We start from the raw sequence: 12326 nt of genomic DNA on the forward strand, positions 1-12326 counted from the left end.
CATGTGGGAAAAAAAAAATGTCCAGCGGTATTGGCATTGACCGTTAAAAGCCTCGCTGCCTCAAAAAACCATGAGCATGCCTCTTGGCAGGTGGTAGCTGACAGGCGGCATGGCCGGCCATTGAGTGGTTGTGTGACATCACGGGACAATATGGAATGGCCAGTTTAGCCAGCGCTGCTCTTTTGAGATGGGAAGGTGAGATGGGAATCAACCCTTCGGGACCACGAGTCCAACTGGGCCGGACACGCTACTCCTAGGTCATGCAGGCAGATTTGCACGGCTTGGTTAAAATTGGGCTTTAAATCAGTCACGAAGCTTTTCAATTATGATAGCTTAATTACGACTGTATGCCAAACAGTATGTGTAACACATTAGAGGCAAAAGTTAAGGGATTAGCTATCAAGAAAGTACCATCTATATGAACCAGGGGAGCCACAGGGGGAACCATTAATGCTGCCAGGCCTTTGCCCTTCAAGGCGGAGCTTGATTGGCACAAACGTCTATCCAATCCTAAAGAATGTCTCAACCCTGCAAAATGCCTGCATGGATCTCACTTTCCACAAAATAAAAGATGTTATACACATATTAGTATTCACTTCTCTGGCTACAAGGCTATTTTTCATTTCCTTACATCGACGACAACATGCTCGTGTAGAAATGCCACATGAATCTCGATTGTCAGAATGTTTTATTCTCTTGACTTAGCCCGCCCTTGCATTTAAGGCTTTTCAGTTGCTATTCTTTTTGGGTTTTGTTTCGTGATGCCAGTTTACGTTTTTTCTGACAAATTTTGAAAAGTGAATTAGAGAATTTATTGCGACAGTACTGTGTGGCAAAAGGTCACACTCTGTTTGGGAATTTTTGTTAGCATGAACTAGTCCATTTACCAGCAGTTAATATCCAAATGGTAGTATTTAAAACTATGTGCGTAGAAAGCATTGTTATTGTCATTGAAAAAGTAACACAATGTTGAAAGTGGTATTTCACTGACAAAACCTCAAGTGAAAGTTTTCTTCTAGGAACTAGGTTGACATGCTTTGTGTAGGGCTGTGTGCTGGGTTGATCAAGAGTTGGGCACCATGTGGCATGGATGGCAGCAATGGTAAAGTGAGCTCACTTTAGCAATGGAGCTGCCACTCAGTCATCCATGCAGCTTCTGATCTAAGCTGATAATAATAAATAAACAATGCTAAGCTAGCAGTTGGTGCTGCCCAGTCTGCAAATGAGTATAGGCTAGCATAGCAATAATTCGGATTGCAGTCCCACTGTTTATCCAGCAATACTAGTTTTGCATTGCACTCCCAACATCTGTGTTCAGTTAATGTATGTTCAGAACAACCATCTGGCTATGCTTTACAAGGCAAAAATACTGACCTTTTTGGCTAAAACCAAGTACCAGAAACTGAATTCAATATATTTTATTTGATGTTCGTGAGTTGTAACTGGAAATTTCAATCCCTACTTGTATACTACTAAGCTCACCATTGTAGTTCTCAGTTGCCTCGCCCCTAGCCATTAAGCACTGGCGAGGAATCCAGCAGTGTTCCTGCTGGAACGGGCCGACCCAGTCATACGCTGCTACATTTTTTTACGCTTCACTTTTGCACTGCACCTATGACCATGGCGCGAAAATGTCACATGCTCTAAAGCCCGGCCACTTGAATGTGTGCAAGTGTGTGGTCACTAAACGTGTTACTTGACCAGAATCTGTAAATATTTGAATTGTCGTAGAAAGGAAATTGGGCTATGTGGGAACATATTATGTCAACCTTTATGAGATGCTTTAATGCAAATGCTTTACTAGCCCCATTACGCAAAAATCCAGTCGCCGATGTGTGCACTCGATGGTACCTCAAAAAAGACTTCAGGTGTCAACAGAAACAAAAGTGGCAGATACTGCACTTTTTCCTTCTTGAGAACCAATTTTTAAGGTGCAAGCCTTTCTAGGCTCGTAGTGAAAATCTTGCGTCGGCAAGGTTTGTCCGCGAGATTCCACAAGTGAGATACTGCTCCTTTCCTTTCCTGTAAACAAATTATAGAACGCCGGTGAACTTTGATACGTTCAACGGCACACTGATTGTGTTCAACAAAGGGGGCACGATGTACCGTGTGCAACATCAATGCTCAGGCTTTCGGATTTCTCCTAGTGCTCTCATAACTTTTCATTACCCCCGATTTTGAACATCTGAATCAGGCTCTCGTGATATACCACAAGATATTTTGTTAAAATGTAGGGCTGTAAGCACAAATACATACCTTTTCCCCTCCCTTGCTGGAGCTGTCACTATCAGTATGGAAGCAGTACAGAAACAATAACAGGATATGCCATTAAAATGCCAAGACAAAAAAAAAAATGTACTGAGCGCACAGTAAACGTACACAGCTTACACAGCAACTTTCCACCATACCTGGCTGTTTGTATATCATCAAATCTTATCATGCTAGTGAAGAATGTACCTGTCGTGTGCCACATATTTAGGTGACTCTTATATATAATGCTCTTAAGCATTATTTTCTGCAGCGAGGTTATTCTGCAGAAGCATCACTCACGGGCAACAGCTCAAGTAAATGTCAGTTTTATTTTCAGCAAATACTTTGCTCCTCTGTGCAGGAGTTATTATTCAACAGCACTCTTTCCTGGCTCGCAAATTAACAAATTTTTGCAGTTGCCTGAGGTAAAAAACTTGCCGCCAACTCGGTTCTCGAAAGTACACTGCGGGTCCACATTTTCTGTGACACTGCTTCGAGGCACGACCAGTTGTCAGTCTGTTACAGGAATGATCAACAATGCTACTGGTGCAGTACACCAGCTGCTTAGAGCAGGTGTGCAAATTCAATCATGCCACCATTCCACAACATCGCATAAACCTAAACAAGCATCGAGGGTGGGGTGTAGAGGTGTAGATTCTCCAAGTGGACAAGTCAATTCACTCAGGAGCAGTTCTTTTCACTTGTGACAAATGAATAAGCCCTAAAATAAGTCACGCACAAGAACCTAATAAACCACAATGAACACAAGAGAAGTGATGATTGTCTCCTTCAACATGCCTCTTGCGACCAACAAAGTAAAAAATGTCCTCAACCCTCACTAAGCCATATTTTTAGCTTGTTCTTTTACCTTAGACCAGTGGGTTTGTACATAATATTAAGTGAAATAAGCTTAATATAATAAACAAATATTTGTTTGCATACCTGTCTACTTCTTCCTACTAGAAAAGACATAAAACAATAATCATAAAAGGACCATCTCTCAAATTTCAATGACTCGTCATGCAAATGGTGCGTGCAATACCAACGCAACTTGAATCTGACTGAGCAGCCATTAAAGCAATAAAATCAATGCAAAAGCAAATGACAGAGTTACCAGATGCTGCAGAGAAACAACCGAGAAACAATTGCAAGGTACTGTCTGCCAAAAATATACAACCCACTTTATACCTGCCCCAAGCCATGCTTGCAAGACTTGAAGAAGTCAGAAATTAATCGAGACAGGCGCAACTGTCTACTATCTATGGACTGAGTAAATCACTTTCAAGAAACAGAATTTTGAATCTGCTTCTGCGATCTATTTAGACAAAAATGGTTCAGGTCAAATGCAAAGTGGGTTGTGCAATTCTGACAAAGCCTACTGTATGAAACTTCGGTGACAGACATTTAACATTACTTTCTAACACAACGTTCTTATTTATGAAAGCCACTGAGCATGCATGCCATTATCTGCAGCACCATATCGTTTTGAGTAGTAATGATAGCTTGCTGCAAAACAAAGGTCAACATAAAACACGGGCAGAGTCTGACTTATGCCGAGAAAATTGAACAATATAAATATTTAACCAAACAAAAGATCCCACTGTTGCCATAAGCTACTCATTGGCAAGAGTGGCAAAACATTACCCCATTTTACGATCAGAACTGAGAGGGCCACAGGAGGCCACAGCAATGACTGGTGGTTTGGTATGGCACCAATGTGTGTGTGCCCACTCCTGGGACAGCCTGTTGATTGGTTCTAAAACTGGTGTAACAAATTGCTGCGATAAGCAAAATGAGTTTTCCAATTCCCCAGGCTGAACCATAAGCTTACACCACATAGATTGCCAAGGTTCATAACATACCAATATTGTGGGCATAGCAGACTAACACAGTGCACAGCCAACTAGCTTTAATTAATCAAGTAGGAATACTGGCAAGCATCGTAGTGCAAAGAGAACTGAAAAGGGGCATCTTTGCCATCACATACCATGGCAGCATATGCAACGGCAACGTATGGTAGGTGTGACACATTTGGTAAGTGCACGGCACGGTACAACACCAGTGGCGCCTGCCAAGAGAGCACTTCGCCCACACAGTCCTTTGGCAAGACATTTCACATATGTTGGAAGATGAGCAACAAGTAGTAGTGCGGCCTTCAGAACAATGGCGGCGAGGAAGGTGGTACCGCAAGAGCTGGGCCCAGAGTACGGAGCTCATGACGACACGCGGACATTTTAGCTGTCTTCACAATGGGAAGCACGCAGCGCATAGGCCGCTGGAAGCTGGGCAGCTCCCGCAGAGGAGTCCTACCCAAACGTGTGTGGCCCTTAGTCCATAAGGCCACCTCGGAGGGCGTCAGCCGCTGCAACGCGACGCGCAATTCCTTACAACTGTCCAACAGGTTCAGAGCCCGCGAGCTCAGACCGGTGCGCAGTTGACGCATACGCTTCCATCGCTCGCGTTTATTGAAACTGTACCTGTGACCTAGGTAACTATGATGTCTCGCGGCACGGTACACCACCGGATACAGACACGGTACACAGGGCGTGAGCAGACGACCTCGCGAGAGACAGTACTTGCCATAGTTCGCCACAGCCGCCTGCGCTCCAGGCCACTCTTCGCCGTCGTCATCGCAGTAGGCGGGAAGACGTTCTACCACAGTCCGCGGAGCACATACGCCGTTGGTTGGCTGTAGCTCGAGGAGTGACAAGAAGCTCTCCTTACACAGCTCTGGTGATTTATCGTTGTCGGCGCCAAGAGCACATCGTCGATGGCTGCGGAAGCGACAAAGGCCGAGCGATGATGTCTCGGAAGCTCTCTTCAAACTCTTCTCTTTGACTGTGCAGACCAGCTCCCTGGTGGAAGATCGGTAGATATATGTTACTCCTTGCTGCCCCTCGACAATCCGAAACATGATTCACTGATTCCTCAGCTCCTCCGGAAGCCCTAACGTCCTTCCAGGCGCAGATCCACCTGTTGGCCAGGGGACGGCCTACGCCATGGGTGCGTCATGCTGAAGATGACGTGCTACGCTTCCCGAAAATGCAGCGATCAAAACTGACCAGCACAGCGGATATTTCTTTCAACTGTATCACTGGTCTTACTCGTGGCGTAAAAGTGTTACGTAAACCAGTGCAAGAGGTCAGCAGGGTCAGTGGACGTGACGGATGTCAGGAGCCAAGCGCCAGCCGAGGAAAAACACGACTTTCACCTAACATTCCACGCAGTGCGTCGAGGCCGACGAAATGCACTGCGAGGCCGCAGGCAACCGTTGAACATGACACATACTCACTTCACACGGTTCCAGGCACCATTGTCCAGTTTAGCTGTCAGCCAGCGAACCATAGTTTCTAACCATTTAGGCCTATCCTCCTCCTGCCAAAAGCGCGACTGGAGGGCTGGCTTTCCCGTCACCCTTTCATTGGCTCGTTCGCCTTCGCTCATTCCCCTCTCCCAATCCGATGGCTGTCAGTTCCATCGTTCCACTTCCACCCATGACCCATGGTTACCATGGTTCCCCCACCGTTCCAACGGCTTCTTTCGACATTGTCCAAGGCCTTCCGCGCATGAAAACTATCTTTACATGATTAAATAACGCGGGTACTTTGTGTACAAGTGTAAGGAAATGTGAATGACTTGAGCGTCAGGTGATTATGATACCGCATGCGCTACTGCGTAACAGCAAGCAACCGCACGAACAACACTTTGTATGCGTCACGAATAGTCGCTCATAGCCTCTACCTGCTTACCAGCTACGTTAAAGCTGTCTATATTAGGCAGATGGAAGACAAGAATTATTTTTTGTTTGTGTTGTCGTCTCCAAGTTTCAACGGACTTTCAACGGTGGTTACACTCGATGATGATGATGATGAGGTAATTATCCTCCCTTATCCCTCATTACTACAGCTGGGCACAAAACACTTTTGTACAGTATATATATATATATATATATATATATATATATATATATATATATATATATATATATATATATATATATATATACACACGTTACTAGAACTATAGTGTACTAGAACAAACTCAGTTTCACAGCTCCCCATATCTATAGAGGAGGATGGATGAACGGATGGATGAAATGTAGGAGCGCCCCCTTTGAAACGGGGTGGTAGCAGTAGCTATCATGCTCATTTTTCTACCTATATCTTAATTATTGATTTAGATTGGTTAACTAAACCATCATTCTATTTATTAAATTTTTGTTTCTACATTAGTAACATTATGTCACTTCTCTGCTTTTAAGCCACCAATCTTCCAGTCGTTTTTTGCTAGTTTCCACGGCCGGTTTATTCATTCACCCGGAGTATACCCAGAGCTTCAGGAACAGTGACTGCGCCTGCATCAACTTTCGGATGGATACCATTACATTCAAGTATAATATGGTCAATCGTTTCACTGGAGTTACCACATACAGCACATGCGTCATCTTCATTGTAAAATTTCTTTTTGTAACTGCGTGTTCTAAGGCACCCTGATCTAGCTTCAAAAAGTAGGGCACTGCCTTTTGAGTTATCAAAAAAAAATCTTCCTTCCTGATCTGCCTTTTCCACTTTCGGTATAATTCCACACTCTGTTTCTTTTCCATCGAATTTTTCCAATTTTTACCTTCTGTGTTTTTCACCTGTTGCTTAATGCTCTTTATTTCTCCGTCCTTGTGACTAGCATACTTACTAGTTAGTTTCCTAGTTCTTTTCCTCCATTGTGAGTCAACGCTTTTTAAGTATTTAAATACTTTAGCTGCCCACCTGTTAGTGTCCAATTTCCTCAGGCGTTCCTCATATAATATTTTACTCTGAGCTTCCCGTACTTCTTTATGGAGGAGTGTGTCTCAAGTGGCGGTCGCGAGAACTAGCGGCGCTGCAGCATGGCCTCCGAGATTACCTCCGCGCGCACGTTTCTCGCGAGGGTGATCTTGGAGGCCAATGCTGCAGGGCTGCAGCCATAGAGAAGCGCTCTCTCCTTCGAGACCGGCCGTGGCTGCAGTCAACTCTTGCGCCTTGCCGGGCGCGTCGTCTACTACACGCGGCGCGAAAGCATGGAGCGGCCAGCACACACGCAGCTTTTGCGTGATGCCGTTGCACTGTACATGGCTGCAGTATAATTATAACTACATTACGACAGCTTTGGCTTCGAAGCGACGCATTACCTTGGAGACCGCGTTTGTCTTATGCGAAATTCATTTAAATTAATGCTGTGAAACAAGTGTGAGCGCCGTCGGCTTGCTCAGAAGCACTGCTTCTTGCGTTACTCCCTGGCCTGTGTTTTGTAGTATGATTTTTCAGGGCATAGATCCTGTCATGCAAACAAATGTCAACTTTTCAGGGCATAGGAGCACTCTAACCTTAAAAGGTAACGCAATAGGTGTCACGCTCACCACTGCACTGCGCAGATTGCCTCAATTACACGCAGAAATCTGCTAGCTTGGGCAGCCTGTTCATGCTGTGCATGAAGTCTGGCTGCTAGCGTCAAACGAAATGGCCTCCGTCGTCGCCTATCAGAAGCGATATTCTTAATGTCTAACTTTCGAGGTATGGCGTGGATCATAGCTCCGGATCGGCACTCTCGCACTCCCGTATATAGCAATGTAAAAAACAAAAAAAAATTATTCCTTTGTCATCTAAAACAACGTCAGATGTGAAGAGTTATTTAATGAGTTCACTAAAAGAGGAATCAGTGAGTATAGGCGCGTGCACTGCGAAAGGAAACGTCTGGGCAAGCGCATTAAAAAAACTTATATTACGAGTAATCAAGTCGCACTCTTGAGAGATTCCCCTCCCCCTTTAGGCACACACAGAAAATAAAAACGGCATAATTTTACTGCTTGTAGGGGAATTGTTAATGTAATTTCAAACTAGCTATAGCACAAGATTGCAGTTTTAAAACACTCTATTCAAGGTATCTACGTCGCCGGAAAGGGCATAAGTGAATAGTATGAACCTAATTGTTATTTATTAGCGCAAGAAAAAATGAGGAAAAATGCAATATTGTCAACAACACTAATGCCAAATGCTAATGAAATGCAGCAAACAACCAGAACAATTGACACACACACAAACACACACACACACACACACACACACACACACACACACACACACACACACACACACACACACACACACACACACACACACACACACACACACACACACACACACACACACACACACACACACACACACACACACACACACACACACACACACACACGCACGCACGCACGCACGCACGCACGCACAGACACACACACACACACACACGACTCCTAGAAAAACATTGCAAGGTTACACAGAATTAAGAGGAGCTTTTGGGAAATATTTGAATAGGCAGCATAATCCTTTGTGTGTGTCTCTCATAGCCTGAGTTGCTTTGGGACGTTAAACCCCATAAACCAACCAACCAAACCTTTGTGTGTGCGTACGTGCGGGTGTGTGTGTGTGTGCCTAGTGGGAAATGAGCGTTAGCGTTCCTAGTTCCTCTGACCATCTTTTTTTAAGCATGCGATTTTGTATTGCTTCAACGGCAAAAATATTTGCAGCGAATTCACTTCAATGCATGCATTAAGGAGCTCCTATGCTTGGTTGGTAGCATATCTTGAGCTCATTCAGAAGCTTATAAACTTTTGTGCTTGCCCGCCTCACAAAAATGCAGTCACGAAGCCGTTCGACATATCATACTTCAGTCCAGGCAAGAGCTTGACGTACCAGCCATTGCAAGTCTGGAAGGCCTAGCTTGTAGATGCCGACCTAGATCATCTTCTGAGCTTTTTAGATGCTCATCTTTTAACAACGAGAAACAGACTGAAAAACCATGAAGAAGCGATAAGCTATACTCCCATCCCTCCTAATTCTCTAATTACCCCAACAGCGGCTGATAGTCATCCCTTCAATCAAATAATTAAAGGCTTAAATCATTCATTATCTTTTTTTCTTTTTCTTGTCAGCTGCCGCAGCTCGCTGCGTTTTCTACGCCGCATGCTCAGTTATTTTGAAGATGTTTTAATTTTCGTGATCATCCGGCTTGTCGAATTGCTCTGCAGTTCTAATATGTCTCCTCTCTTCGCATAAGCTCTGAGTTGGAAGCCCCGTGCTCAATTTTGCATCATTGACATGCTTCAGAAGAGAATCAACACTCAATTCACATATGAGAACTTTATGCGCAACATATCATTGCCGTGACAATTAACCGCTCAGTGACAAAAGTCTGCTCAACAAGCAAAATTTCTCGCCCTGATGGCTCGTCTATTTCCTCGTCGCGAAAATACTCAAATTTCCTTCGAATTGCTGGTACTGCGACGAACTCAAAATGATCCAAATCGAAATCCATTTGTGTAGCTCAGCTGTTCGATTTGCGCTATGTACACTGATCAGCTCTTGGAATCTTGCATCTTCTCTACTGGCATTGCTGTCGAAACATACGGGGCAGCGCTATTATTAGGGTGCTATATCTTCGGTATATATAATGTCTTTTGCGTTCGAAATATATGCTAGCAAGAAAATAAAGAACCTTGCTACACGAACTATGACGAGAGTACTTGAATATAGTGCCTTTTCTAAATGCAGATCAGAAATAGTTCACTTCGAAGTAAGTTATATCTTTTATGTGCAGAGGTTGTGCCCACATTTTAATCTCGAGAAAGTCTATTAGTGACACGAACAAGTGACGAACTTCCAATTCGTTTCAATAGGCTTCGTTGCCCACGATGCAAAGCATTCAGGCCAGCATGAAGAGGCCTTATGTTAAAAAAAAATATATAGCAGAAAGCTTCGTCTTAAAAGAAGGTTCGATAGCGCCTTTAGTGCCGTCTCTTCATTCCGCCAATTTTAGTCATCTAATGGCTGGCACGTACCTGGCAAAGCGTACGTCTATTTGTTTTTTATTTTAGGGTAAAGACACAACATCTTGTCGGCGCACCCTACGTTTACAGTGAACGGCATAAAATTGGAGGCACATATGTCGGCAGCTTGGCTCCCTGCTCCCTGTCACAAATTGAACTGAAACTGGAAAAGAAGGTGGTTGCTAAATAAGAAGCAAAAATGACAGCACGATTAACGCTGCGCAATGAGCGGCTAAGTCATATTTTTTAACGAAATGACTTGTGCCTCACGATATCGCGTAATAAAAAGAAATTAAACCGAAGAGCAGAACGTTACTAGAACGTTGGTTCTAACGAGCAAGTCGACAACGCTGTCACAGTTGTTTCACAGCATTAAATTTCGCATCACACAAAAGCTTTCACTGAGGTAATGTATGCCTTCGAAGCCAAAACTGTCATAATGTAGTCATAACAGCAATGCAGCCGTGTAGAGTGCAACGGCAGCATGTAAAAGCTCCATGCTTCCGCGCCGCGTGTAGCAGACGACGAGCCCGGCAAGGAGCAAGAGTCAACTGCAGCGCCGCTAGTTCATGCGACCGCCACCGGGGACACCTCTCCGGGCGGATCTGCAAACTGTGTGGTAAAATATTAAAGCACGAAAAATAAAATTAGTCATTAGAACTAGAAAGTAAATATAATATTCACGCGCAGGAATGAATGCAGTTTTTGTTTCTTGCGTTTTAACTTGTTTTTAACGATCTCTCTCGGCCATTTAGTATCCCCTGTGGCGTTGACAAACGCCTGCCCCGAGTTATGCCTGAGTTACAGCGTTTCCAGAAAGTTTTGTAGTGGCAAGAGCGGGGCGCGTTTCGCTGGGAGGCGCTGAGGAAAAAAAAAAAAGAAAAAAAAAAAAACCGGTTGGTTGCGCGCGGCTCTGCCGTTCGTGCCACGACCGGCTGTCAAGTAATGCCGAAAGCACGACCGGCTTGGCCGAAAGTTGGGCGAGTTGGTTAACATTCATGATGGAAAATAGCGCGAAAGTACACGAAGGACGGAAGGAAGTAAGACACGGACATAGCGCTTGTCCGTGTCTTACTTCCTTACTTCCTTCCGTCCTTCGTGTACTTTCGCGCTATTTTCCATCATGAACAGGGAACTTACCAGGGAACAGGGAAAACAGGGAACTCCTATGGAACATATTAAAAGAAGAAGGTATCGGTTATGAGATAATAGAGTTCCTACTTCTTTCCATTGCACGGAAATCAGCCCTTCAACCACTGAATAGATCAGAAACATTGTCGATCGTGTCACATAACGCGTTTCAGACTTGCACCTAAGCTGACCAAACACGTGCAAAGCTTCGATCTGGACAAAACTGGTCTTATTGTTTGAAGAAATAAAGTTTATTTTCTCTCTCAGTTCTGCAGAGAGAGAGAGAGAGAGAGAGAGCAGAACTTTTTATTTATTCCAGCGGATGAAGAGGCTCCGGCCCTCCATGGATGGCGGGTGCCCCGCCTCAGACGCAGGCCGGCAGACGTTGTTGGCCGGCGGCGTCCCAGGCCAGCTGGATGGCGGCTAGCTGGAGCCCAGGGTCCGAGCAGCGCAGCATGGTCTCCCAGAGTTGCGGCGTCAGATTTAGACCGCTCCCGGGAGAAAAGGGGCAGTCCCAGAGGATGTGTTCGAGGGTCCCTCTCGAGTCACAGTTTGCACAGAATTCAGATCTTTCTCCTGGGAGCATATGGCTCACTAGGAGCGGGTGTGGGAATGTCCCGGTCTGAAGGCGACGCCAGGCGACAGCCTGCCTGCAATTTAGGGAAGGGGCTGGCGCAGCAGCCACCCGTCTACTGAGTCTATAATGCTGCAGAATTTCTGTGTAAGATGTGGCACACTCTATGCTCCCCGCTCCAAGCCCCCCCCCCCCCCCCCTCTCTGCCGCCGGCTCGGTGGTAGAGCCCTCGAGCCATGGCAAGGGCGGATTCGTTGCCGGGAACGCCAGTGTGCGCTGGAGTCCAAATCAGCTGTATAGTTCGCGAGATTGGTGATTGCTGCAATATTCGAATTGCCTGGGGAGCAATCAACCCACGACTGTAATTTCGTATGGCAGTTTTGCTGTCGCAGATCACGAAACGCGCCTTTGTCTGGGCGCAGGCTAGAGCTACAGGTACTTCCTCAGCTGCCTCAGGAGATCTAGTTTTCAGGGTGACCGCGGTGATCGGTCTACCCGACCCATTCGATACCGCTG

The 12326-nt window shown here is 45.2% G+C and overlaps 1 protein-coding gene across 1 annotated transcript; it reads right to left on the reverse strand.

Annotated features, from left to right (window-relative positions):
- Nucleotides 1-2560: 2560 nt before the first annotated feature.
- Nucleotides 2561-5958, reverse strand: LOC146207278 (uncharacterized). The gene is made up of 2 exons (XM_084581007.1): nt 5543-5958; nt 2561-5105 (listed from the first exon to the last, which is right to left on the reverse strand). The coding sequence occupies exons 1-2, from the start codon at nt 5692-5694 to the stop codon at nt 4406-4408; spliced, it is 852 nt and encodes a 283-aa protein (XP_084437133.1). The 5' UTR covers nt 5695-5958; the 3' UTR covers nt 2561-4405.
- Nucleotides 5959-12326: the final 6368 nt, after the last annotated feature.

Source organism: Amblyomma maculatum, chromosome 1, assembly GCF_055883805.1.
Source record: "Amblyomma maculatum isolate TAMU_Amacu chromosome 1, ASM5588380v1, whole genome shotgun sequence".
NCBI classification, from domain to species: domain Eukaryota; kingdom Metazoa; phylum Arthropoda; class Arachnida; order Ixodida; family Ixodidae; genus Amblyomma; species Amblyomma maculatum.